Source organism: Macadamia integrifolia, chromosome 1, assembly GCF_013358625.1.
Source record: "Macadamia integrifolia cultivar HAES 741 chromosome 1, SCU_Mint_v3, whole genome shotgun sequence".
NCBI lineage: Eukaryota > Viridiplantae > Streptophyta > Magnoliopsida > Proteales > Proteaceae > Macadamia > Macadamia integrifolia.
Window position 1 is genome coordinate 31,111,602 of NC_056557.1, and position 26,145 is coordinate 31,137,746.

The 26,145-nt window shown below is 37.9% G+C and overlaps 1 protein-coding gene across 1 annotated transcript; it reads left to right on the forward strand.

Moving 5' to 3' along the window:
* Window positions 1-4,153: 4,153 nt before the first annotated feature.
* Window positions 4,154-26,145, forward strand: LOC122077215 (ran-binding protein M homolog). Its single transcript, XM_042643084.1, has 7 exons — window positions 4,154-4,220; window positions 5,900-5,976; window positions 8,075-8,237; window positions 13,210-13,278; window positions 24,353-24,414; window positions 25,172-25,257; window positions 25,674-26,145. The coding sequence occupies exons 2-6, from the start codon at window positions 5,921-5,923 to the stop codon at window positions 25,194-25,196; spliced, it is 375 nt and encodes a 124-aa protein (XP_042499018.1). The 5' UTR covers window positions 4,154-4,220; window positions 5,900-5,920; the 3' UTR covers window positions 25,197-25,257; window positions 25,674-26,145.

The window sequence follows — 26,145 nt, forward strand, 5'->3', positions numbered from 1 at the left end:
TTTTTGGTAAAAGGGTATGTAATAAATCAATTCAGGATTTTTCTTTTGATTTATTTATTAATTATTTGATTAAATATTTCACCTTGACCTTAGATATTTCTTTTAGAAGGTTTTCATTGAAGACTCATGGTGGACTTATTTTATTTTTTTATTTTTAGTTTTTTAGCTAGTTGGTGGGATATTGAAATCGTATTCCAACAATGTTTTCGAATATAAAAGATTCAAACTCCGGAGATAAATGATTTAGATCCAATAAAAAGGTAAATAAGTCTCAAGGTCAGCAACTTTAGGCACCGTTTGATAATGTTCCTGCTGTTTTTGTGTCTAAAAACAACAAAAATGGCTTTTCACGTTTTCAGAAACAAAAATGGATTTTTTGGTGTTTGATAAACCCATTTTGCGAAATGTTTTTTGCAAACATAATGCCACTAGAAAACCAAAATAGTATCATTGGATGCACAAACGGGAGGGAGGGTTTGGTTGCTTCTTTTTAGGTTTAAATAGTTGAAAGATTTATCGGGCACAATAGCCTTTTTTTTTTTCTCTCAAATTTGTTTCTAGAAATGATGAAACAAGTCCGACTTGTTTCGTCAAAGTCGTTTCTAGAATTGTAAATAGATATAAATTTTGATTTGTGTTTCTAGAAACGGGTGAAATGGAACAATTTTATCAAATGTTTTTTAAGATGTTTCTCTATTTCTGGGAACAAGAAAACACAGAAATAGAAAAAAACAGAACGTTGTAAAATAGTGCCTTGGTTCTTGATTGAAAGAGATTGACTACACTCTCGCGGTCACTTCATATTGTGACAGCAATGGTTCCTAATTGGGACACATGTTGCACCCCTTCAATGATAACTCTGATCTCTAATAGTTGTGCGCTCCTTGCAAAACCAGAGTAAAAGGAAAACAAATGCAACCGATCCATGTGGGAAAAGCACAGCTGCCCATCCTTCTTCGTGAGAGTTTTCCAAAAAACTCTTGTCTATCATGATAGTAACCGATGTGCAACGCAATAGCGTGCTCTTGGATTTTGGACCAGGTTAGGGGTTGGTCCGGTTTAGGTGTAGATGGTGTCGAATTAGGCCACCGTGTGCAAGGCAATAGTGATATCTTAGATGTTGGATCATCACCTTGCCAGGTGATTGTGTCAAGAAAAGGGTTCCACGGCTGAGACCAAATATTAATATTTGATCCAGTTTCACTTTCCAACAAATGGTGCTCTGGGGTTCGGAATCCAAAAGTTATATTCGAGAGATCGGCCGAATCACTTAATAAGTTTGTTAAGCTGATCAAGTATAAATTTTCCTTTATGAGTCACAAAAATATTTTTGACTAATCAAATATTAATCAAATTAATAGCTTCCTAGCGTAATTGGTGAACTTGTGGTGTGATAAATCTACGCTCAACAAGAGATCTCGAGTTTGAGTCTCCTACATGTTATCTTCCCCCTCCTCATTGTATAGTCTACCCATCCAAGAAAAAATATTAACCAAATTGTGATGATTAGGTTACCAACTACAAAAAAGCGGAAATAGTCAAACACTATGGATGATGAGACATACAAGAGAGAAGACGAAAAACTTAAACAGAGAGAGAGAGAGAGAGAGGTTATAGTAGCAATGGAGAGGATAGGGTTGAAATAAACTGACAAATTTAACGTCAATATCACGGTAGTATGTAATATTCCATTATAAAATGATAGTGTGTACAACATTTACCATAAAACAATACATAAAATAAACTATAGGTCCTTTTAAACAAATTTTGGAGCCTTTAAAGATTTATCAGTGTCATCTCATGATCTTACTTTCTCTGTTTTGAAAACAAAGAAAATTGTTGCTAGAGCATCAATATAACAACTCTCCCCATGTTGGGCTTGTTCGAAGAACACACTAACCAAAGCATTCTCACGGAATGTACCGGAGGCTTTCGTTATTTTCCCCATAAAACAGAATTCATTGAACGTGAAAGCACAATCCATGCCCAAAGATTCATTCACAATCCATGTGGCATAATTCTCCCCAAAAGCTGAGGTCGACACAGGTAAATAAACTTCTCTTTGTACGATATCAGTTGTAGGTGTATTCACATCAAATTGCACCAACTTAGAAGGAGCAAACATTCCACCATCCTTATCATAATAGCGAACCCAACTATCACGAAAAACCGCGGTCCTGAATACTTTCCACCGATAAAATCAAACTTGAGATATACCCCCTTCTCATTAACGAAGATTCGATTCATCCTACAAAAAAACCCTAAGAGGTCCATATGGTCACCTAAGATCCGAGAAGGGGCAAATTTGACATCTTCTAGATTGCTTATGTTGCTTATCTAGCCAGAGGTATTGGTATCTGTCGATTCAGGACTCAAAAGCTCCTTCTCAAATATACCAGCCCCATTGGAATAGACAAACCAAAACCTTTTATCATTAAGGATATGTCTACCCACTTGAAGTTTCACCATGATCTCATCTGATAGTGTGACATAAACTCTTGTCAAAACAACCTTGAACATCCCCATTGTTAGAATATTGAAATACCCATAGAAGATGGAATTTTCATCGATGTTATCCATTGTTTTCCTACCTATCTTCTTCTGCTTCAGCTCTACCACATCTATTGCAAGATCCTGAATATAACTGGGTGGTCGGCCTTGTTCACCAAACGAAAATCCTTGAAAATAACACTGCCATCAATAAAGAAGTGGGTATCCATAAAGCCTCTTAAGGTAAATAGGCTCTCAATGAGACAGGTTCAAGTACTCTTTGTTGTTTCCATGCCAATGCTTAAGCCATTGCGTTTCACAAATATACTTGCAATCGAGGCTAGTATCTTGTTCGCGACTGCTAAGAAAGTGGCACTAAATTCTTTGTGAAGGATCAAATCATGTGACATCTCAAGAAACTTCAGCACAAACTCTGGATATCTACTTGCTGGTGGTTCAAGACCAAAGTCAACAAACACTCTCTTCATTGAGGTACTGATTGCAACAATTCAAAGTCGGAACTGTTCAGGATTCCTGTCCTGATCAATCTTCTGCTTCTTTAATTCATTCACTGCATCATTCTTCTTTGCTAATTCAGCCATGGTACTATCCAGGAGGCTTTGCAATTCATTAAGCTCATCATTCTTTTTCATCAATTCAGCCTTGGTATTGTCCAAGAGGCTTTGCAATTCGTTCACCACTTGCGGCTTCAGTAATGGTACGTTTGGGAAACCAAAAGGGCCAACGGTACCACCTTTTCTAAAATGAAGGAATAATATTGTTCAAGGAATTGACCATCATCATCACACTTTTGGGCACGTACAATAGCCTTTCCCTGACAGTTTACTCAAAGGTTCGTAGAACACAAGAACCTCTTGAAATCATCACACTTTTCAGAAGATTCTTTTTCCTAGTGGATTACTTAAAACTTTATCTTGCTCTGCGGGGAACTCATTTTGGAATGTAACTTTACATGTGAACGGGGAGCCTTGGGCCCTACATGCCTTATTGGGTCCCACAACTCCCACCTGATATATGACATGGCAGATAATAGGGCCATATAGGAAGGCATTCCTAGGTGGATTTGCAGCACGGCAGCTGCATAAAATTATTGTAGGTTAGATGGGGATGTTGACTGCTGAGATAGATGAATGACAAGACTGGAAAGGATAGAATCATATATGGTTGCATGAGGGGGACTTGGCAGTAGTAGTGCCAATATGTGACAAGGAAAAGTTGATTGAGATGGTTTGGAAATTTGCAATAGAGATCAGTGAATGAACCAATTAGGATTAAGATGGTATTAACTGGAATTTGGAGGTGTTAAAAGAATACGGGAAGGGAAAAAATGACTTAGTTTGAAGCATTGGTAACTGATATGTTTAACATGAGATCTAGCCTGGAAATGGAGTGGAATGACAATAGGATTGTGTTGGCCACCTAAGTGGTTGGGTAAGGCTTTGTTAGTTGAGCTTTCTTTTGGTTTTGGAAAAGAAGTTCCTTTATCCATCTTTTCCTAGAAAAATCATTAGCACTTCTTTAATCTTGATGTGCTCCTTGAATGTCTTAATTTGCAGATATCACATTCATATTGAGTTTTAAAACTTTCTATGCAATTTTGTGTTCTACCAGAGAGTTTGAGATTCTAATATTTTTAGACATATACTTAACGTTAATTCTTCAGGGTGAATGTCAACTTTGGGCAGAAACCATTTGTTTTTGGTATTGAGGTAAGCTATTACTCTTATATTTTCTTCCTTAGCTCTTCCATCTTGTTGCGCTCTCTTTCTGTTGTGACAAGGTCCAAGAATTTTGTTTTGACTGGGATTTCGACCCTGGTTGAAACAGAAATATACTACCAAAATGGCTGAAATGTCACTGAAATATGATCCCCATTTCGGTGAAAAAACTGAAACATTGAAGACCCCTCAATTCGCATGCTATTTTGTTTTGTCAAGTGTACTGTGTTATGATATGGTATTGTGTACGTTCCATTATCAGGTGAGCCTGTTGTGTTACATACTTTCTATGGATTATCATTTGTTCATAACGTTAAGAGCATTCAATATCTATGTTCGATAATATATACTGGTAAAAGGTTAAGTTTCGTATTTGCACCAGTTTCTGTAAGGACTTTGCAGGTGCCTGTGCCATTGGATGTCCAATAGAATAAATGGAGGGACTTCATAAAAATATTTTGGAGATGTCTTTTTATACTTATTTTGTTTTCCTTTCTTTCTTTTAGTGATGTCATACTCATTTTTTTTTTTTATACTAATGTAAAAAATATACATACTGATTTCGCATAAATAAAAAGAGAGGTCTTTTTTCACTGTGCTTTAGGTTCTTATTACTTGCTATTTTGTAATTTTTTGGTCTTTCTTTATTAATTCAACTATTAGGCTTATTTGAATGAGATAACTGTTGAATGCTCATGAGGAATTGATTTATGAGCTTGATCCTGTATGAAAGTACTGGAACGCTTTTGCGTTTGATATGTTTTGAGCCCAATTGTTTTGAAAGTCCATCACTACCCATCGACAAGATTCATCATCAACATTTGTCAGGTATCTTAACCTAAGGAATGGCTCACTCAGACTGAAAGGACTGTCTAAACATGTCAAAACTGGTTGAAACCAGGTACATTTTTAATTTTGGTACCTAGTTCGTTTCGGAGTGGGTCAAAACCATCGCAACCTACGAAATTTGAGATTTAGAACTATGGTTTAGACAAATGCATTTATACTGGTGGATCTTCCCATCTCTTGTGACCAGATTTATTGGCCTAGTTGGGCGTTTCTGGCTTCGGGGGGTGATATGATTGCAATGACCGGATTTTTTTTGCTGAAACAGTGCATTTTTGCCCCCAATATAGACATGCCCGAAATTTCGACCAAAACAATGTTGAATCCCTGATTCGTGGGGCATTTTGTATTGGCCATATCAAAAATCATATAAATTATTGAAATTTCAGCAAGATTTCCCGAGTTTTTGAACTATGGTTGCAACATTTCCCTTAACATTCTGAATTATGTGCTTGAACGTATAACATATTAAGTGTGCACTTTTGTATGATGTTCCCAATGAGTTGAGGCATAGTGTATTATATCTCTGTCTCTTGTTAGATTATATGTTTCGGGAGGAAAAGCAAGTGCAATCACAGACACGTGTCAGTACGTAGAACACACTTTTGTTTTCCCGGTTATGCACCTGTTGAAGGATTTATTTTTCTTTTCGGTTGGTGAAGTTTTGCATGTAGCAAGTCACTTGGCAAAACGTTACCTGTTAAATTTGTTCATTTCTATTGCTAAACACTTTCTTTCCTGTGAATTGATTTTCAGACATCGTCTATCTTGTATAGATTTTGAATTGATGTTTCTATTCTCTAATTTCTCTTGCTCTTGCTTAGGCTTTTGCACTGGAGGAAAGAATGAAGCAGCAGATGATGATTGAGAAAATATCACTGCCTCTTAACATTATTCATCGGTATGTTCACTATTGGTTTGAGCTTGTGTTCCATTGGACTTTCCATTTGTCGGTAAAAGTTGAAAGTTTTAATCATATTGTCTGCTTCTTCATATTTTAATGTTTTTTGTGCGTATATTTATTGCTCGCAAGTTATAGCTTGCTTTATGCTTAGTGTGTGTCTTAAGATACATGGAGAGAATTGGTACTAAACTCAATTCTGACTCTTCAATGCATCTTTTGTTATGCGACAATTCTTGGATCGCCAAATAAAACTTCAAATCCAAGGTTTTTCTGTTTGGAAGATTGACATGCTAGTTTGCAATAGTATCATGAGCTTTCAGTGTTGGAAGATCTGGTGATGCAGTTGGGCGTGGAATGATTTGGGAATAATTTAGTACTTTGATTTGTTTTTTTTTATTCTTAGTATAGGGTGTGGTCAAGTTAGTAGGAAGATTCACTAGTTTCCATTGTTAGGTTTTGATTTTCCTTTTTATAGCCAACGTGGTAGAGTAGGACAGATTTGAAGTTTTTTGAGAAATTGAAAATTTGAATGAAGCTTTGGCTTAAAACCATGAAGGCCATCATTGCTTTTCTCCTTCCCCTTTCCTGACCTTCTCTTCTTTCCTCTTCCCTTTCTTTCTTCCTTGTTCCCTGTTCTCTCTCTCTTTCTCGCTCTCTCTTTGTTCCAGGAGATAGTTGCAGTACCAAACAAGTAGATCGATCTCCCTCACTCTTGAATTGCTTGGACTGAGGCTTTGATTGAGGGATCTCTACCTACAGGCGACTCAAACCCTTTAGTCCTTGATCCGAAACCTATCCCTGTGGTGAGAAACAAGACCTGCAAGGCTGCAACAAGACTGAAACCCTATCTATGTTTGCATGTTTAAACCGTGGAGCAGGTGTAGGAGCAGTGTTTAAGCACTTGTAGATGCACGGAGAATGCCTTGTGATGCTTGTGCATCAAGGACCCCTCAAACTTTCAAATGTAAATTGAATAAAAGGAGGAATACGGAAAAATTAGAAGAAAATTAATGAAAGGCATCCAATTACGTCCATGACTCTTTAAAACACATTTAAATGGTTAACTATAGAGCATTCTGATTACAAAAACGAAAGAAGTTTCAGCCATTACAAAAGAGATAGAATGTCACAACTCATATTAATTGACAGGGACAAGGTGGCGGAGTGCCCAGTATGTGTCATCCTCTCCCTCCCTGATGTAGATACACACCCATGGAGCGATCCATACCCATCTAGGCATCCAACCAAAGATGAACCAGACCCATATTGGGTCCTTAGTCTAGTAGGATTTTAGAAATTTACTTTATTTAGGAAGATTGCCTTTTATTTGATTTTATTCACTTTATTTTAGCTAGTTGGGTTCCTGCAATTTAGAGACTTTTTTTTTAGATGAATAAATAATTCATTACCAAGCATGAAGAAGAATATACAAAGGGAAAAGGGGTGGGGGGAGAGAAGGCTTAAGCCAATAAGGAAAAGCTAGCCCGAGGGCCAAAACTACAGGAAACAAAGAAACAAATACAAGAGCAGAAAAAGCCCAAACAACCAACAAACAAAACCAACATCACAGCCAAAATCATCTCAAGGAGAAGAGGGGAGGGGAGGGCTTCAACCAGGCAGAGGGGGGTCCATGGTGGCTTCAGAAGGAGGGATGATGTCCACCCTCAGGTTCCAAGAAGTGATGATATGGGCATTTCTACGGGAGTTGGAGATAGGGCGGCCGTGAAGGATATGGATTTTAGAGGTAACGTCAAAGTAGGTAGCTTTTCAAATCTCCTCTAGAGAGCGAGATTTGGGGGTCCATTTACAAATGTTACGCTCCATCCATAGGTGATTGATGGTTGCAAAGAAAACCAATTTACCAATAGTATCATAGTTATATAACTCAGTATGTCTAAGTTTGTTCAAGTGGATCTTGGTGGTGGCTGATTGTTGTTGTTGATAAGTTGGAGTTCTTTTTTATATATTTTTGTAAATCTTAAATTTAAATTAGTATTCTTACTACCATTATGTTTATATTGTCCATTCACTTTCTTTTGCCTCATGTTTTCTTTTGTTCTCTAACTCTCTTTTTTTTTTGGAATGTGGGAACCAGGCTAGTTCGTTCCAACTTACAACACTATGGGTATCAAGATACACTAAATTCATTTGATTTGGCAAGTAAAAGTACACTCCCTCCTATTCCTGTAGCTCAAGAAAATGGCATTGATGAGCAAGCCTATACATATGCACTAAGCCACAGAAAGATTCTTTGTCAGGTAAGAAGATCAGGTGTGATGGACTCAGATATTTTTGGTTTAGAGTAGCAAGCTTTAAGTGCACTTTACTTATATTCTTGGTTGGAGGGAAGCAATTTCTTTTTCATGGAGTCTCAATTTGGTATGTTTCTCATGTTCAATTGTGTACGCAATTTCCTGGTAGGGTTTATTGGGAAGCATTGTCCGTTCTGAGTGACTCCTCAATTTGTTGGTGTTGTTTTGGTGGGTGACATTAGATTCTGAGTCTTTCTTAGTCACATTTTTTTTTTGTAATTTGCTGTGAGAATTTTTTTTCAGTGACAGCAAAAGCCTAGTCTTGGTTACTTTTTTTGTTTTTTTTTTTTGGGTTTATTAAGTGTGAAGTAGGTCTTTCCTTGATATATAGAGGAGGGTTGTTTGGTTGGGCAATCAGGCTATATGTTGAGGTTAAAGATTCTTTACAAGGTCCACCTTTCCCACTTTCTATAGGTGTATTAGAAAGGTTTCGAGAAATATTGTTGGGAAAGAACAAAAACTGGAGACATGCATGCTGATATGTATCAGGAGGGGGATGATTGATGCCGCAAGCTCCTCTGTTCTTAGAATGCCCATAATATCTGATTTCTTGGTCCAGTTTCATCTTTATATTCATCATCCTTACTGAACTTCTTTCCTATTGATGCACATTTGTTTATTTCTCACTCAGAGACCGTTGGTTCTGATACTTGACTCGTAAGAGGAGAAAATGATACTTGAGACTTGAAAGTGGTAAGAGTGGTGTGCTCTGAGTGGCTGGTTTGCTTGTGTCAAAGGCCATCGAGATCTCAAATGATTAAGCCCTATTAATGGCTTCAAATAGATGAGTGAAATTTTATGTTGATACGGATCCGGGTTTCAAAGCTGGACTCGGATCATTTATGAGCCCATTTAAGAGTGCAATAACTAAATATCAAAGTTGGATGGCAGTTCTTGTAAATAAACTGGCGTTGCAAAGGGAATAACACTCTTGTAAATAGCCAGAAGTTTCTTATGTTTAATGGATCGGTTAAGAAGAGGAACAAGTGGGAATTTGAATTATTGTTCAAGACTGGAGTTGGAACTGGAGGTAATTAAAGGATAAAGTGGTATAAAAGGGGCTATAGGGGTAATGGGAAAGTAAAGAAAGAAAAGGTCTAAGCATTACTCATGATTGAAGATTCATATTCAACCTTCGAACACACCCAAAACTAGCGGAGGTTGCTTCGATTCCACTGGAGATCTACTCCTGCTCAGGCTTCAAAATGATCTGAAATTGCCAGTAAAAGTCGGAAACTCAATGGCCTCTTGATCACAACCAATAAACAGCTCAAACAGCAATTGAAGAAGGCGGGTTGCCTCTACAACTCAGATCTGACGGTACAGTAAAAATCAGGTCTGAATCCGAGTTCAATCTGACACCAAAAGGGTTCTTTGGGGCTGAGATTCTTGGGTTTCAATCGACTATGGGAGCATAGTGTTAGTCCAAACTATCAGGATGATAGCTTAATAGTCTCTTTGATTCCTTATCTGTTCAGTAGTTGCAGAAAATAAAGAGACGAAACAATAATAGGAGAAAATAGAATCGAAGAGGGATATACAGAGTAGAAATGCAGAAATGCCACTATTGCCTCCATCATCTCTAATGGTGTCTGGTCTCCTCTTCCCCTCCACACCACCCCACACCCCACACCCCCCACACCCCCCCCAAAAAAAAAAAAAAAAAAAACCATCTTCTCCTCCGCTTACTGACATTTGGGCTTCCTTGCCTCTAATCCCCCCTGGCCATCATGGAATTGATGATAAAATCCTCTGGCTTCCAACCTCCTCTAGAAAGTTTTCCTCCGCCTCAGCCTGGGATCCTGTCAAATTCAAGGGGCCTCTTATTCCTTGGAGAAAGGTTGTCGGGTTTAAAGGTCACATTCCCCGCCATTGCTTCACTGCCTATCTAGCCCTCTCTTATTGCCTCCCCACTCATTCTTTTCTTATCCACTGGCACATCCAAGTCCCTCCCTCTTAATGCAAGTTGGAATGGTTCTGAAGATGTTGATTATCTTATTTTTCTCCTGCCCTTCTCTTCCAACTGGAAAAAGGTCCTTAGAAGCTGTTGACCTGTTGGCAAAAGAGCTCTTCCACTTTGTAGAGAGTTGATTTGGATGAACATGACTTTTGGAAGATCGTCCATTTGCTACATTGGGGGAAAACTAGCATTTTGTGGCACAATCAACCACATCTAGATGGAGTTGAATCTTCGTAAATAGACAGTCAAATCTAGATCCTGCGACATGATTTGAAAATCCATCTATTTTGACATTAGTATTAAGTTGATTCCCTCCCCCCACCGTAGAGTTGAGGACTCCCCTAAGAACAAGCTCATTGTTGTCTCCTACTTCTACCATCATTCTTTCTCCCCCCCTCCCCTCCCCTCCCCTCCCCTCCCCTCCATTAAGGTCTTCCCCACCTTTTTTTGTTCCTCCTTTTCTAGTTTTGGCGCTTCCTTTTTTGGGTTTGTGATTTTTTTACTCCCCTCCTCCTTGGGCTTGTTCCCCTTCTTTAGCTGGCTGATGGCCTCCCCCCTCCCCACCCCCCTCCCGTTTTCCCGCTTGTATAGTTTCTCCTTTTTTCTTAATGCATCATTTATTCATTAAAAAAATAAAAATGAAATAAAATACAGAGCAGTGACTCAAAGAAAGTGAGAGGGAAGAATGCTCACACGACCTTGCAAGTACCCTTCGGGCACTAAACAGCTCAATTCAATTTATTCTTAAATCTGTCCAATACCTTGGGTTACATGCCAGTTTATATTAAACCGAAATAAAAAAGTTCCTAATTAAAATCTAAAACTGAAATAGGAAGGAAACTCCCTAATTATTTCCTAAGATCTAAACTAAAAATATTAGAAAGACAATAAATTCAATTTGAAAATTTTCTACTTAGCATAATAACTACCAAAATAAAATATTACATTTATTCCCAAAATAAGATAACTCAATCCTTCCCAAATTAAATAAATCCTAAAACATCCTAAAAGCTTTAGTTCCAAATTGGTAACTTTGATTTCAAATTGGATCCGGTTCATCTCTTTCTAGATACCCATGGTCTCTCTCTCTCTCTCTCTCTCTCTCACTCTTTCTCTCTCTTTCTCTCACACACAAATTTATACAAATATTTTCCTCTTCACTATTCTTGTCTAGCTGTGACGGCATTTGATAACTAACTTGATGGCATATAAATGAGGCAATGAAGGCAAGGGTTTCAGCTTCTAGGTTAGTAATGATTAAGGTTTTTCAGTCATCCTTCCCTTTACTAATTCATCCTGCAAAAACGTGATGGCATAAAATGCTATGGCAATACATGAGAAAAAGTTGCATTATACATCCCTTTCAAAATGTGAAATCTATATTGGCTGTTATGTGGCTCAAGTGTAGACAGGAATGATCTATCTCTTTCTCCTTTCTCTTGTTGCAATGACATGAGCATCTGGCCCATGCCAACGGGGACAATGTAGTTTCATAAGTTCCACTCAATAGGCATGTTAACTAATAAACTTTGAATGGAGCATTGAAAGATTGGGTCACGAATGATATTGATTATGGACATGGTTTAAAGCATCTGTCCATACTGACCTGATCCAATATTTCAAAAGATGAAGTATATCCTTGCGTATCGATTACGATATGTGCCAATACGTAACGATATACATATATATGTATCAATACTTAATATATGTATCTACGGAACCCATTTCACTTTCAAAACAGTGCATGTTCTTCTCGTTAGCGGTACTTAAGGTTCCAAAATTTGAAGCACTACTAACTGCACAATCAATCTCCGTTTCATTTCTTGGACTTGAGGCTTTTAATTATTCATAAAAAAGGACTCAAAATCGACAATCGAACTAATGTTTAGAGGTTGAATCATAAAAATCATCCATTGAAGCTAAACATAGGGAAAAACAAATAAGTTGAAAAAACTCGATTTTTTTCTGCAAATCTTTGTTTTACTTTTTTTTTTTCTATTTTTAAGTAGATTAAGATAAAACAAACTAAAACATTGCATCAAACATGAACTATTGCCTCAATTTGTTCATATATTTTAAACTTTCTCAGAAAATCGACAATGGACTATTACTACACGTAAGAAACCTCATCCTTTATAATAATTCAATTGAATGCACATGTCTCTCAATATGGTGTTCTCCATTTTAGTATTTGTGCATGATACATGTTATATATTGCTTATTTATACTGTTTTTTATGCAAAATTGTATCTCTATGTGTATCTTGTCCATTTCTGTGCATATCTTTAGTGAGTCTTGCATTCCCATTATGTCTACAGAAACCGATACTGATACTGTAATCCTTGATTATGGAACTTCCATTGTCCAAAATTTGAGCCAAAGGCCAGAGTTCTCAATACAAGCAACGGCATATCAATGCTAAGATTGATTGCCAATTGTTCGTGTTGTAATTATCATTTTCATTTTCTTGCCAAGTTTTAAATCCTTAAAAATCTTATGGTTGCTGCTCGTCTTCAAATGTTTCTGTTTGCATTTTTAGGGCCCGTTTGATAACGTTTCTGCCGTTTCTGTTTCAAGAAACGCAGAAACATAAATTTTCGTTTCTAGAAACAGAAACGGAATTGAAGGTGTTTGATAAGTCATGTTTTTAGAAGTCGATGGTAACTAGTGAAAGAATTGCCACAAGTCATTTCCAGAAACGGCGTGGGTCGTTTATTGAATCATAAATAAGTAAAAATTTCTATTTCTATTTCTAAAAATAAGTAAACAAAACAGTTTTATTAAACGCTTTTTGCTCCGTTTCTGCTGTTTCTGGAAACAGAAACGGCAAAAACGCGTTTATTGAAACGTTATCAAACGGGCCCTTAGTGTTTGCATATCTTCTTTCCTGCTGCAATAAATAACATAATATTTTATGGCATTAATCTTGATATACTTTATCCTATTTTTCTACTGAAGCTTATGAATAGTGGAGATCTTGATTCTGTGTTTGGCAAGCTTCGAGATTGGTATCCTCAGATATTACAGGTAGATTTCTTCACCTTCTGATATACACTGTAACTTATGTGTGGCTCGTTGTGGTATGCATTTTTTTCAGTATCAAAGGGCACACACAATGCATGAGGCTCCTGCCGCTGCAGGGTCTGAGGAGGTTCATAATGCACACAGCCTTACCCCCACTATGCGGAGAGGCTGTTTCCTGACTCAAACCCGTGACCACTAGGTCGCAATGAAGCAACTTTACCGCTGTGCTGAGGTCTGCAATGCATTTCTTCCGTGTAATAGCAAGTGGAGTGCTAATGCAAAACACACTATACAGGATGCCTAGATGATGATGATGTGAAACAAATTTGAATCTCAAGTTGGTTGTTCATCTGTCTTTCCCAACTTTCCTTTTACTATTCAGTTACCGTGAATCCAATTGATGATGAGGAAATATTCAAGGGAAAAGGAAACAAGAGCCTAGGCCCCCAGATAAGAGGTGTGCACTTCATTACCAGGCAAGTGGGGGGAAGAAAGGGGAGGGGAGGGGAGGGGAAGGGGGAGCCAAACGAAATTATATCCATATCTGCTAAACCATTAGCTGGTGAAAACCAAGAACGAGGAGGGGGGGGGGAGCAAAAAGAGAAATTATATCCATATCTGCTAAACCATTAGCTGGTGAAAACCAAGAACGAGGACCTGGGCCTATAAGTAGTGAAAATCTACACTCTGACTGTTACCCACAGGGCCTGAGAGCTGAATCACATCTGCCCCTGAATTATCTTGATTACTACGTACATCTGGTAATTGATATCCAATTTCTGTGAAGCTGATTATGATTTTACGGCTTCCTTACCTAATGAGAGCTTGTATGAACAGGAGAATTGTAACCTAGAACTTTTTAACATTTCTTGCTCACTTACTTTCTGATTTTTATCTGATCATGTAAGTTTTAATATATCTGATGTTGCTATTGACTTGTATATAACTTTGACCAAAGAAGATACCTTGTGGAAGCCTTTGAACAATCTAGTAATGTTTTGTGATTTCTGATTTATGGGGTCTGAATTTGTTCAATTTGTCTGCAGCATGTTGGGATGGCTGTACCATCCTGTGTATATGGATTTAAATTTGTTGGCCTCTAATCATCTTTCAACATTTATGAGAATTTTTCAAAGATCTAACTCAAGGAATCTAATCTGTGGTTTTAGAGTGCAATTTGGTGGAGATTGTAACTGTTTATTTCTTCCTTTGTGTGAATCACATGAGTTGCTGAGATACCATAAGGATATTTACCAATTTAACTTGACTTGGGTTTGTCACTTGCATTGTACCACTTGAAATTAGGTTTCTTGTCTGAGTGGCACCAGCTTGGATGAAGTTCTGTTCTTTTTTGCTGGTTGATTTCAAAAGAACAAGACAAAGTTGGGGTCCAAAATATTTTCTTCTTTCCTTCACCACAGTTCTTCTTTCCCACCCTTCCCTTTTTTATATTAAGTTTTTAACAGATGACTTATTAAGAAATATCGAAGAAGAAATCAAGTAGACATTGTAGAGAAAATAGGGGGTTTTTTTCTTAATGAGTTTTAGAAAATAGGTTATTGAAAAACAGAATATAATTATTATTCCTTGTCATCCAATGGGAAAAAATCATGAGTTAAGTATTATATAGGAAACAGATGAAATAATACTCAGAATTAAGCAAAGATTACTTGAAAATGCAAGGAGTAAGTAGTTTTAGGCTTCATGGTTGTCATGGCGACTAGGTGGCAAGGCACACACCTATGTGTAGGCTAGTCACCCTAGGTGTGTTGTATATGACTATATGTATGATGATTATACTTATGTCCAACATAAAAGCTATATTAATACAATATGATGTAGATTGAGCCTGCAAAAGAAGAGGACTGCTAGTTCCATCAAACTAGACCAGCCAGCCCCATCAAGCCGACCCAAAACAAAAATTACTGTTCACGTGAACAGAACAGTAATTTGGTCCCTTTTTGTTTCCTTTTTTGTGTTAACAAGTAGCCAAAGTTAGATTTAATCTTCTAGAAAGTTTCCCTATTGTCTTATGTTAGTTTCTTAGAGTACAAGTCAATAGTTAGTACTAAAAGTCATTAGTTTCTATTTTATGTTAGTTTCCTTTTTTTATTTTGTTTCTAAATTGTAATGTTGTACCCTCATTTATATAAGTGGAGTTGATGTAATACTTTGAGAATTAATGAAAGAACGAATTTTACAGCCATTGCTGCTCTTTATTCCTAAGATAGGATGCTCAACAGTTAGGATATCTATGGGTGAGAGTCTCAGGCTGAGATAGAAATTCTCCTACCCCTACCTCCATCTTCTTCTTCTATTTTTATCTTTCTCTACTGTTTAAAGTGAGATTGCAGTCTTCTAAGATTGCTGATTAGAAGACACACACAACCAGGTGACCGAGTCCAACTTCAGGGTTTACAGAAAGAATGTTCGAGTGCATAACCAGATCTCTAACCACTGCAGGATTTTGAGGGTTTGTTGAGGACCTTAGGAGTACCACTTGATCCAGATTTGAGGATCATCTGACACTTCCAACTCCGGTCCTTGAAGAATCACCAAAAGTTTCATTTTTCTTGCAACAAGCAGATCTCTCAATCCAGCTGGAAGAATTTGTTCAATTTTTTATGGTTCATTCTCTCATATAGGATCTCCATTCGATCCAAAGTTCAGCTCTATCTGAGCTACGCTTTGTGAGTTCTCAATTTTATCATATTTCAGCCCAGACTTTTAGATCTTGCCTGGGATTAGGTCCTATGTGATCTAGTCTTACATAAGATACGCTCCGATATCCTTTTTTGGTGAGTTCGATATGATTCGATATGAGACTAATACAATCTGATATGGTGTGATACTGGTAAAATGCGACTTAGGAACTGTGAGTGAGATGCAAAACTGAGAGCAATTGATATGAGTTAAAGGAAATCATCTAACATAAAAGACGATTCTAATCTGTACCATTTCATCAAGTTTTGGTGACATATAGTGTTCATATCATGGATTGAAATAGATTTGTGCGAGAAAGCAGTAAAATTGCAAATCTCTTTGTTTTTTTGGGTGCTTACATAACTTTTATATTGGGGTTATGCATCACTAGGTTAGGTAAAAACGACTCAAATCCTTGCATCAGGATTATATTTTACACAGTGCATAATAAAGTGTTTTATTCTTCAAAACTGTATTTTATATGTATCATAAGCACATCCATGCATTTCTTGATCATTTCCATCGATATCTTTAGCGTATCTTGCATCTTTCCGGTCCTATGATTGATACCTGATACCGATACTTAAAGCCTTGGCGTGCAGTTGCCTTGGACCCAAGAAAGAGCTTGGATGCTTAAGCGACATTTTTGACAACTATAGTAGGTTTTTTCACAACTAATTTTAGATCTGGGTTTCTAAAACTTGAACTCAGGAGATTTTCCACGAGACTGCAATAATGAAATTCTTGAGATCACTTATAGTTGTCAATCTGCTGCCTAGGCATTGGGATTTTCATGGTTTGTCCTTGTGATTAGTTGCCAAGCTGTCTAGGTTCCTATGTCCCAAATACCTGTGGAATAGAGAGCGAAAAGAGGTTGGGGAGGGGGTGGGGGGAAGGGGAATAGTTGGGGAAGAGGGAAGAATATGAAGAAAATGGAGTAGTAGTAGCAGCTGCCACTGCCATAGAAGAGTTGTGATGGAGAGTCGGTAAGGGAAGGGAAGAAATCCTTGAGAGAACTTAGAGTTGCAGGGGAGGGAGAGGAGTTGCAAAGAAATAGTGGGGAGGAGGTCACACGACCTTGCAAGTACTTATCAGGCACTAAACAATTCAAATTCACTCCATTCTCAAATCTGTCCAATAACTTGGGTTTACTATCCCTTTATATAATAAACTGAAATTAAAACTTTCCTAATTAAAATGTAAAATTGATATAGAGACTTCTAATGTGAATGGAAGATGGGAGGTACTTGGTATTCTTCTTCCGATTTGTCTTCGAAAACTTCAATTTCTTCAACAGTTCTCCCGACCGTTGTATCGTCAGCATCGATGGGGAAGGAGAAGATTATGACTCCATTTCAACTTTTCATATATTTATAGGTAAAATAGAAGGCTTATCTATTTGATATATCAACCCATTTATATTTAGAAGTAAATAACAAACTTCTTATGATGTTGATCAAGCTTGCACTAGGAAGGGGCTGCTAGCCCCATTGAACCAAGTCCAATCTTGGACCAGCCAGCCCATCGGACAGCAGCTTCTCAGCCCAGATTTGGGTAGTCACTTGGTTTCCTTTTTGGACTTTCAGGCCAGCTTAGCAGCAGCCCATCTTCCCATCAACCAGCTGTGTTTTGGCTTCCAGTTTTTGTCTTCAAAAGGATCTTCTAGAAGTACTTACAGGTGCCCTTAGAAGATAGCAGCTTCAAAGAAGAGTTCCAGCAGCTATTGAATTGGCCAAGATAGCCTAGGATTAAGTTTCTATTTTGATTGTCCAAGTTAGTTTCCTATTTTTTTAGTCAAGTAGTTTCTATTTTGTAATTTAGGCTAATTTTCATTTTTATGTTCTGTTGTTAGTTACTAAATTACTCCTACTTTTTTTTTTTTTTTTTTTTTTTTTTTTTATTTTTTATGGTAAGATGAGGAAGTAGATAACAGCCAGGAGTCTTGGACTCTAGACGTCCTGGTAAGCGTGGGCTTTGTGTGAACCACAACTCACCAACTGCACTAGGAAGTTGTTAAATTACTCCTAATAGGTTAGCAAGTTAGAAGTAATTTAGGAAGTTTATTTCCAATTTTTAGTTTCCTATTTCAGAAATCAGCTATGTAAGCCTATAAGGAGGCACCCATCGATTGTACTAAAGACAGAATTGATTATTGAATTGTGAGTAAAAACTCATGTCTGTGATCTTTGTTCACCCTCCCCCAACCATCAAAGCTATTGAGTCTCTTATCAGCTCTTTTCTCTAAAAGGGATCCGATTCCACCAAGTTCCTCCGCCCCTCCAGTTGGAGTTTTGTCTGCCTCCCTAAAGCTGAGGGAGGTCTTGGCATCAGGTGCATTAAATCAGCTGGATCCTCACTGATCTGGAGAAATGTGCCTCTAAAAAGAACTTACTGGGTCTCTAGGTCTACTTTAGCTCTTGAAAATCCAACTCCATATTTTTATTCACTATTCCAGGTTTCTTTGAATCGCTTGGAGGCTATCTCCTATAACCATAGGGAATGAAGCTTTCTTTAACTTTCTTTGGCTAAGATCCGGCATCTTCATGGTCATTTCCTCAGTCAGAATGTTTCTATCGGGTTGGGACAGGATGCTTCTGTCCTCTGTCTCTTTAAATGAAGGATGGGGCCCTCTCCCCTCTCCTTCCTCTGACAATATTGGGACCTCTTCATTTCGGCTCTCCAGACATGGAGAGAGGGAAGGATTCATTCTTGGAATCTTTTCCTACCAAAGACATTCAGTCTTTCCTCTGTAGGACTTTTTGTTTAGGACTAGGTCAACTGCCTTTGATGCAAAGTCTAGGTTCAAAGGCAACATCCCCCCCAACTTCATAGCATGGCGGACTCTCCCAACACCCTCCTAAGCAGTCTTTTCATCACCAGCAGAAATTCCAGTCCCCTCTTGTTTGCCTTGCTGGAGAGGGAATGAGGATGTTTGATCATCTTCTTTTTCCTCCTGCAACTTTCTCTTCTTCATCTGGAAGTTCCTTTTCTTGCTATTGGCCCTCTAGTAGAGAGTTCTCTTCTCTTTAGTATGGATGCTTTTGGATTGATAATGACTTTTATGGCTCACATTTTGTGACACTATTGCCTAGCTCACTTTTTGTGGCCATCATCAATCATCTTGGAGAGGGAACCTTCGAAATGGACGTCCAACTCCCACTAACTTCGAAAGGATTTAGAATGCCATTTGGAGAATCTCCACAAAATTGACTACCCTTCACTGCCCTACCGGTCATGATCTCCTGAAAGGCTATTGTTATTCTGGAATCTTCATCTTCTAATTCCCCCCCTCCCTTGAGGGTTTGTATCCGTTAAGGTTTTCCTTTCTGTTTGGGGTTTGTTCCTTTAGCTGGTCGTGTGCCTCCCTCCCCCCCCCCTCTTTTTTTCCCTTGTATATTTTTTCTTCTTGGATTAATACATACTTTATTCATCCCAAAAAAAACTCATGTCCGAAAGGCTGCTGAGAGGTGAGACCGTGAGATGCATAATCCCTTGAGGTGTGTGATACCCAAAACCTAAGAAGGTGAGATACCCATTCCTTACTTCTCCCCCCTTTTCAACCCCTCTCTCTCTGTTTGTTGTGAGAGTGTTTGAGTAATCATTACAAGCTTGTTTGAAGTTCAGAAGCCTCATTAAAAGGTTCAATTGAAGCAGCCAAGAGAAGAGATCGAAATTAGCCCTACTGTCAAGGTTTTGAAGGAAATCAACCAAGCCAGATCTCCCCAACTAGAAGGCCAACCTTCAAGCCCTTTTAGGGTCTCCTTCCATCCCCCAAGAGGCTCACTCGACCCAAGTTTGGTGACCAACTAAAGTTATCATCTATTCTTGGAGGCTGACATTAGTTTCCTAATTGGGAACTCTTCTCAATCTCCCAAACCTGAGATAAGGTTACAAAACCCTTTGGAGGGTTTGATCCGCACCATAAGAGGAGCAATTAACCATAAGTTGAACCCCATCAGAGCTCCCTATAGCCAGCTACAGGCTCCCTCCTATTCATCCAGATTTCTGTGAGTTCCTATGGACCTCTGATCTGTAAATCAGATCTAGTCTTCGGATTGGTGTTAGAAAAACAACTGGGGTTGTTCACCTTAGTGAACCAACCTGACATCCTCTTATTTGACGCAATGGACCTTCAAAACTAAAACTAATAGGGAAGAAAAAAACTAATTTTTCTAGTTTAAAATTTTCACTTTCATGTGGAACAACTGATAAAGAAAAGGAAAATGTTAACCTACGCCTACCTTGCTTCTCTTGCATCTCAACAAATATGTTTTGGATAGATTACAACAACAAACATAACCTTATCCCAACTGAATGGGGTCGGCTACATGGATCCAATGCAGTAAAGTAATAGAAAGTAATGAAGTACAAAAGATAAGTTAAAAGGAGAAAAAAGTTTTGAGGGTATCGTAGAATATAGAGACACATCATGGAAAAATCCCTTATAGGGGGTTAGCAACACGGGTTCTTGTTCTCCACAAAACTCTATTCGAAGTCATACTCGGATCAAGCCCTACAATTTGCATACCTTTTCGTACCACCTCATTAATAGTCATCTTAGGTCTATCCTTACTTCTTCTAGTGCCTTCCCAATGAATCTAGTCACTCTTCCGTACTGGGGCCTCCATTGGTCTCCGTTGGACATGGCCATACCACCTCAAACGGCTCTCGTAGAATTTGTCATGGATTGGTGCAACCCTCACTTCATATCTAATATTCTCATTCCTTACCCTATCTATCCTGGTCTTCCGGCACATACCTCTCAACATACTCATTTCAGTTACACTCAGTTTGTCCACATTACTTTTCTTGGTGGCCCAACATTCTGGTCCATACATTATAACCGGTCGTATCATTGTCCTGTAAAATTTTCCCTTGAGATTAATAGGTATTCTTTTGTCATATAATACTCCCGACGCGCCTCTCCACTTCATACACCCCACTTCATCCACCCCACTTTAATCCTATTAGCAACCTCATCCTCTATACCTCCCTCTTTGTCAATGATAGATCCCATGTATTTAAAACAATCCCTCAGAGGTAATTCTTGTTCCCCAAGCTTCACTCCTCCCTTCCCTCCTCCAGATTAACTGAAAGGGCATATTATATATTCTGTCCTCGTCTTGCTTAACCTAGAACCTCTTGGTTCCAAGTTTGATCTCCATAGCTCTAGTTTTAGTATTAATCCCATCCATAGTTTCATCTATCAGGATGATATCATCCGCAAATAACATACACCATGGGACTGAGTCTTGGATGTGCGTCGTTAGGTCATCCATAATGAGTGCAAACAGATAGGGGCTTAGAGTAGATCCTTGATGTAACCCAATTGTGATCGAGAGTTCGTTACATTGTCCATCTCTTGTTATTGTCCATCTCTTGTTTTCACACTCGTCACCATTCCCTCATACATGTCCTTAATTATATCCACATAGTTAATCTGACCCATCTTCTAAAGGACATGCCAAATTAGTTCTCTCGGGACTCTAGCATATGCTTTCTTTAAGTCAATAAAGACCATATGTAGATCCTTTTTGTGGGCTCTAAAAACTTCCATAAACCTCCTTAAGAGATAAATGGCTTCTGTTGTTGATCTCCCTGGCATAAAATCAAATTAGGTCTCCGATACCTTGGTTTTCTTTCTTAGGTGCGCCTCAATAACCTTTTCCCATAGCTTCATGGTGTGGCTCATAAGCTTTATGCCCCTATAGTTATTGCAGTTTTGGACATCTCCTTTGTTTTTATAAATCAGAACCACAATGCTTCTCCTCCACTCAATTGGCATAGGTTTTGTACTCAAGATCTATGCCACATTCTCCCAAAATAATTAAGAAGAAAAGTGACAGCAATTCTTAGCTTCTATACAACCACAATCTTTTTTTTCTTTTTAATGTGGGGCCATAAAGTGCCCCAACTTGTAGACACTCCATGTCACGGACATGGGTGATGTTTAAGGAGTCTAATAAACCCTAATCCCACAAAAAATGGCCCCACTAGCTTCAAACAAGAATACATGAAACACTAACTGAAAGAAAATTGTAATTAAACTAAACCAAATAACTAAAATTGAAACCCAAATTCAGATCCAATCATAGCCAGCCTTCTATAATTTACTAAAAAGTGCAGGAAGCTGCAAAACTGATGGAAATTTTAGTAGTTGTAGTACTTTGATTGAAAAGCTTCCTTTTAAAATCTTGGCTCAATCTGACATTTAAAAGGTTCATGGTATCCACCCAGTGCTGTTTTGCCTATTATGATCATGATTCACTAATTCTGTTTCTTGCTCTTTCCTTCTTCTTCTTCTTTTTATTTTTATTTTTATTTATTTTTATTTTTTTGAATTGGCATATACTTCTTGGAACATCCAACTCCAAACGGGGAGAGGGAAAGAATTGGGGTTTGGGTGGTGGGTGGTGGGTGGTGGGTGGTGGGTGGGGGGTGGGGAGAGAGAAAATACTAACAAAAGTTGAAAACATGGAAAGAAACACAGCCTAAATCAAAAGAAGATCTATGCATCGGACGGAGATCTAAAGATAAGTTCCAAGTAGACGCAACATGATGATTCCATGCTGACGAGATGCATGGCCTGATGGATACTTTGGAGTTCACATCAAATTTGATGGGAGTCCAATTTCTAATCTTGTGATCTAGAGTTGCCTCTACAAAGCCTGATATTGCGCTCTTTTCATATATGATAAACCAAAGCACCAAAAGTAAGCTTCCCAAGGGAGTCAATGCAAGTCTTCCCATTATAAAGGTCAAGAATCCACTTCCATTAGCTATCAAAGGATCCGTATTTAAAAGTTGAAAATCGCTTCTACAATCAAAAATTCAATTTTTGTTATTGGACTGGGGGTTTGACTTTTTATCAATTTTGAATTTAATTTTTAAATTATTTTAATTGAATTCAAATAGAGGGTATTTGTTTATCTATGAATAATATCTTAAGTATAGAAAAGGAGAGCTTGCGATAAGGAAAATCTCCTAAATTTCAGGAGATACACTCTCAGATTCTGCATCCTGTGTATAAGAAGTCTGGTGGGGTTCTGATTAGGTGCTTGTGGTTACTGTCTCCTAGAATTCTGGAAATGTATCCTCAGTCCAAGCTGTTTCTTGCATGTGAAGATCTACTGTCTTGAAGACAACAGCTATGGGGCCCAATTAAATAAGTGATTGCGTGGATTAAAGATTCCTAGATTTTCAGAATAATTTCACTAAGTAATGCAGGGTTCTTTCTTTAGTTATTTATTTTCAAAAAAGCGTAGTCACGATACAGGGTATATGTCTTGTCCTTATTTTATTTTATTAGTTTCTTTTTTAGTCCAAGTTGCTGTTCATGTAGGGAAGGGTTTCTAGTTAGTTTACATTTTTGGTCTTTTATTTAAACAATGGAATGCGGTAGTAGAAAGAATGATTGGAGAAATATTTTAGCCTTGAGCTCATGTGTTCTGTCAGAAATGTATCATGGTTCTCTGGGATCCAAACTGCTCTACTGTGAGATGCAGTAGGGAAGCCTTGGTAGGATGCGAAGGCTGGAGATTGCTTAGAAGCCTTTCTCTCCAGTTGGTTAGAAGTGAATATATCCTTTGTCATGTGGCAGATAAGCCAGCAGGCTGGACTGGCTGCTGACTGCCGTTGCTAATTCCTTGGTCCCAAAAATTCACTCTGTTTATTCTAATTTGAACAACTTAATAAACAAAATGATAAACATTGTCTTACTGTCTTTGTTCTTGCGGAACTTAGCATTGTTTTATTAGAAGAGTAACAGAGGGAATATTTTTTTTTTTTATTCAATGGTGGGGGTATGTAAAAGTATCCCTGCTTGTGGCCTTGTCAAATCACTGACATGATCCTGGTGGCTGGGCTGGTCAATCCCATACTCGGGCCCCAAGTCTTCAGACACCAGGTAGAAATATGTCCTACATCAAATAATGATGATGTTTTTTATTTTCATAGTTTCATATTATTAACTTGTTTAGCTTGATTGTGTTGACTGTCAAGTTGACTCTGTATTTAGTATCCCTCAACCATTTCTGAGCATTTTTTGCTGTTCCTTTCGTTAAACTCTTGAGGTATCCAATTCATTTGATACTATGTATTGCCTGCTGCTAATCTGGTGACCAATTTTTCATTGATGTTGATTATATCCTTTGTTTTTTCTAAGCTTTTAAGTTATTTAGGGTGGTGTATATTTTCTATTACAGCTGCAGTAGTTTTTCCCCTTGATTTTTTTTACATGGATTGGTGTTCTTCAAAATATTCAGTTTTCTATTTTATTAATATCTGTATCATTATGTGGATTAAATTATTATCGTTCTTTTGTTCAGTGATCTTTCTGACTAGCTGACATTTATATAATGTTTGCTTCCTGTAGAATAAATCATCCATTATTTTTTTTTTCAACTGCATTGTCAGAAATACATTGAACTTGTTCGGGTAAATATCTTCTCTTTATATATTTTTCTAGAAAGTGAACATCTATTTATTGAAAATGGTTTATGTTATATGCAATTTTTGGCATGCTACCATGCTTTGTTTTGGTTTCATTTAATACTCTCCAAGGCAAGTTGATGAGTGATTCTCGATGCTGGAGAGGACTTAATAGTCTGTTTCCTTGAGAAATTGAGTCAGCTTCCCACGGACTATTTAATATGGGAAAAAGAACACTGCCCAGCAACATCCTTCTAAGTACATGCATTTTTCTAAACAAAAGAGTTAAATCATTTTGCGAGTTCATAATTGTGTACTTTTGCAGCTAAATGTTATAATTTTTGGATATAGCAATGTGTCCAGACCATTGGCTTATTTGATTATTGGGGAACTGTATATACTTGTATTGTATGATGTGTCTGTGTACCCATTCCTATTTGGTGATGCATACTAGCCGAGTCCCTATATCCTAAGATGTAATGATCTGATGGATTCTTACCCAAAAAAAAAAAAAGAGAAAAGAAAAGAAAAATGATCAGATGGATTCCACTGGTAGACATATACCCACACTTGAGCCCATGCAACTTAGTAAATACCACATTATTTGATATGGTCTGCTAGACATTTTGTCATTATTTCCATGTACTTTATTCTAGTCATGCATATTTTTGTTTGTTCAATATCTATATTAAGTATACCACAAATAAATGGTTGCTTATCAATTGTGTTAATATAGAAGACATGTGGTGTGGTTCATATATAGGTTGGGGACATTGAGGATGCTGTGAATATGCTAGGGCTGAATTGGCGAGATTTTTTGGGATTGCACAGATACCTTATATACTTCAGGTATTATCAACATCGTGGTCTGAAGTGTGAATGATTTTCCAATTGACTGCATTATCTGATGCACACATGCAAAATGGGCATTAAAGTTTGATATTTGGACAGCTGGGAATAAACTAGAAAATTCTGAGACAATGGACCACCCATCCAAGTGGTTCAGTATGTGACCCATAGAATTATATCCAAAATCTAGTAAGTGATGATAGCTCGAAGACCGGATGAGGGGAAAAAAATGTGGTACATATTTCCAACCAGTCTTCGAGACATTATCACTTATTTGTTTGTTAAACCCTTGTGTGAATTTCCTATAATGTTAAATTCTGTATATCCTTTGCATTAATGCAAGTAATAATAGTTTGAAAATCCAGAATTTGTATACTTTGGTGGGCGATGTTTCTGAAGTGATGCATCTTTTCCAGGACTGCATTGCTTTGTTGGCGTACGAAGAACCCATGAAATCACCTGTTTTGTATCTTCTTGATTTATGCCAGAGAGAAGTCGTGGCAGATGCACTCAAGATCCAGAGAGCTGTTTACAGTCATGCCTCGAGAGGTTGCTGAGGCAGCTGACTGCTTGTTGCTTTGAGAGAAGGTCATTGAATGGTGATCAAGGAGAGACATTCCAACTGCACAGGGTTCTACAGAGCGAGGAGGAGGGGAAGTCATAACGTATATTTGCACTTTGCCCCTCTATATGAATCTCCCTTCTTCCAATGGCTGACTCTTTTGTGCGGATGACATTACTTGTATAGGTGAAATTGGTTTCAGCTTTGGGCATGCTGGTGTAGAGGCCCCGCTATTTTATATACTGTTCAGGATGTGGGAATAAGTTGAGCTTCAGCCCACATGTTTGAGGATTATTAATGATAAGCCAATATACCCTATTTAGATA

Bases quoted from the DNA above. Each gene is read 5' to 3' on its own strand.
- LOC122077215 (XM_042643084.1), top strand. From the start codon at position 5,921: ATGAAGCAGCAGATGATGATTGAGAAAATATCACTGCCTCTTAACATT. The intron at 13,279-24,352 runs GTAGATTTCTTC...TGCTTCCTGTAG, and splicing joins GGTATCCTCAGATATTACAG to AATAAATCATCCATTATTTT. The intron at 24,415-25,171 runs GTAAATATCTTC...GTTCATATATAG, and splicing joins AATACATTGAACTTGTTCGG to GTTGGGGACATTGAGGATGC.